Raw genomic sequence first — 3,036 nt, 5'->3', positions numbered from 1 at the left:
TCTGTGTGTGAAATCTGTGGATTGTGCATGTGTATCTCTCTTTGTGAGTGTGTCTGTGTGTGTTCTTTGTGAGAGAGAATAGTAGCCTTTTGTAAAAGCCAACGTCCATCACTTCGGTAACAATACTGGATTGTGGGTATGAGCACATTTAATGTAACAGTCCATGCATGAGCCCATTGTTCATTGGCAATCAAGCCCCCCGCAAAAAAGGGAGAACATTTAATCGAGTCAGTAATTTAGGTTGTAGTGTGATTGGGACTGGATAGGGACATGGGCAACAGGGCAGGGGAACATAATATTCCTCCCCATGCCATCCTCTACTCTGAATGGGAAACAATCGGGTCTGCAACCTGGACCTACAAACCTCTAGCTCATATATACATTTCTACCTCATCCTCCATGTTTTTTTCTTGGTTAAAACATTTGCACAAAGAAATGCAAGGCAACACAGTGCATAGGCTACAAGTATACAAAGTAACAAGACAGGGGGACTACATCAGGAGACTGGGAGTCTCATGTGCGAATAGGCTGATTTAATTTGATTACATTTAATTTAATTTATGATCACTGTCCAGTTCTGAAATTGCGACTTCTATGTGGCAGAGATCAGATTCTGTGGTGCTGAAATTAGGGCTTCTAGGCTATGCTTTAATGGTGAAATGTTTATTTGCCTTCATTTTCTAATTTTTTGTTGTTTTATGTTTGATGCAGCTGATACATGGTTGTTGAAATGCTGCCATGTAGGCGGTTGGTTGGCTGCACTAATTTATTCACTTGTTCAGTAAAGGTGAAAATTCAAAGGTAATTTTGAACAGATTGTAAACTGAGTCTAGTCTACTTCCCCAATGTGTTGAAGCAACAGCATAGTCTACTAATCAGCAACCAATGAATGTTTTAGAATCTACTATTCCTTATGCCTAAGCCTGCACAATGAGCTGTCCTAGCTGCTCGTGCTCTCTGTCTTTCTGTCTCAGCTTGGACAGAAATTTTAGTGTTAAGTGCATCTTTTAATGCCAAATAATAAAGATTACCTTCAACAGACTGTCTTACTAGGGATTGTTTCATTGTGCACTGTACTATCTATACAGTCTTTAGCTGATGTTTATAAACTTTCAAATTAAACTTACTTTGTGATTGAGTGGCTGACGCATTACATTTTATTACATTTTTGGAGTGAGGGAGGGGCCTGAATTTCGACTTTGCAGGGAGACCCAGAGAAACTACCTTACACCAGTGCCATTTTTCTGCCATGGGCGACATGGTAAGTGTGTGTGTCACATTATGTTAGCAAAGCTTTCAACGGACCTCACAATTAAGCCAGGCAATTTCAAGAGCTTATTTGGCTTATCAGTGGTAGGTCATGTCAGAGAGAGATGGAGAAGAGATGAGGGGAAAATCTGCGAATTCGGATCTCTCCCAGATCTCTCTCTTCAACCAGAAGCGTGAGAGAAGGTTTGCTGACTAACAGGGAGGGAGGGAGAGAGAGAGAGAGATGAAGACTTTTCAACTCCCTTTAAGACAGAATGAGATGTGCTCTGTGTGTGTTCTCCCTCAGGTAGTTTAGAGAGGGAGGGGGGTTTGGAAAGATTTCAGATTTGGAAAGTGATGCAATGCCTTTTCTCTTTCTCTGAATACACTCTGCCTGCTCCATGCACCGATGTTAATGAGTACAAGGTGTGTTTTGCGATGGTCTAAAATGCACTTGAGGGGGAGGGCTTCTTGTTTGGAGCTAGTTTAGCTTATCTTAGTGTAGGGTAGCATAGCGTGTCTCAATTAGGCCCCATCAAGAAACAAATACTAGACACTTGTGTAGATTTGAAAGGATTGGATAGGTAGAGTATAAGCAAGATTGTACTAGCTCAACCTTGCCCTCTGATAGGCTAGGTAGAATTGTCACCATCTTGCTTTTAACCAATCCTTTCAGATCTACAAACATTTCAGTGAGGTAGTGTGTTGGTTGTTGTTTCTGGACATGGGGGATTAGCCTGGAGAGGCTAATAATGCTTAGCTACAGTATTGAATACTGAGAGAACCAGCCATCGTTAATCTGATGAAAGATCTTTTGGTAGAGGTGCCCACTGCCTGTCTCTACACTCTGTCCTTCCTTCCCTAATGTCTCCATCCCTCCATCTCTCTATCTTTCTCTCTCCATCTCTCCCTCTCTCTCTCTGTGGCTCTTTGTCTCAGGGGGGATATGGGGCTGAGAGGAACTGTCATCCATGTGATCAGATACAGGCACTTTGCCCATACAGAAAGACACACACACACACACACACACACACACACACACACACACACACACACACACACACACACACACACACACACACACAGAGGTCAATGTCGGGCCAACATTGGTCCTCCAGTCACAGCAGCCTCTACGTGGATGCAGCAGCCACACTACTCGGTCACAGCTTTTCACTGTCATGGCGCCCTGCTGGTGTCATGACTGCAGAGTCACTACCTATCTTCCGCCATAGATTGAAGACCCATCTCTTCAGGCTACATCTTAACTGTCCCTCCTAAAGACCTCTTCATCCCCACTACCCCCCTGTGCAAGTTTCTCTCCTGTAAATAAATTAAATAAATAAATAAATAAAAAAAATTCCTTCTTCTAGCATTGTGACTGCCAATAGCCCCTTGTCCTACCATAGATTACTTTTTCATATGATGACTGATGGATAGATGATTCACTTACTTGACTTGTAAGTCGCTTTGGATAAAGGCGTCTGCTAAATGCCATAAATGTAAATTTAAATGTAAATGTAACAGCAGAACTGGTCTAGTCTTTGAGTGTCTTTGGCCCATGCTGGTCTCGTCCCTTGCTTATAAATCCTTTCGCCAATCAATCTCTTTCTCTTTCTATCTATTTTTCTCTGTCTACAGAAGTCCTCTGATGCAGCTCTTCCCTCTGCCTCCTCTCCCTCCTCACAGGCTGCTGAGAAGAACCCACAGGAGGTTAATTTTGTGCCGTGCCACCCGGTGTTACATTAAAATCTGTCTGGCTGTGCTGTGCTGTGTCAGTGTGCTGTGTTG

The 3,036-nt window shown here is 43.0% G+C and overlaps 1 protein-coding gene across 1 annotated transcript in view; it reads left to right on the top strand.

Annotated features, from left to right (window-relative positions):
* Positions 1–3,036, top strand: part of LOC310822386 (stromal membrane-associated protein 1-like) — a gene marked incomplete at both ends in the record, with an annotated part of 34,412 nt that overhangs the window by 8,477 nt on the left and 22,899 nt on the right. Inside the window, one exon of the mRNA XM_083694724.1 lies at positions 2,887–2,958. Within this exon, the coding sequence (XP_083550850.1) occupies positions 2,887–2,958 (72 nt within the window). The remainder of the gene's footprint in view (positions 1–2,886; positions 2,959–3,036) is intronic.

Source organism: Argentina silus (genome assembly GCF_951799395.1).
Source record: "Argentina silus genome assembly, chromosome: X".
Taxonomy (NCBI): domain Eukaryota; kingdom Metazoa; phylum Chordata; class Actinopteri; order Argentiniformes; family Argentinidae; genus Argentina; species Argentina silus.
Note: the sequence above shows the minus strand (reverse complement) of the source record. Positions and strands in the feature narration are given on the sequence as shown.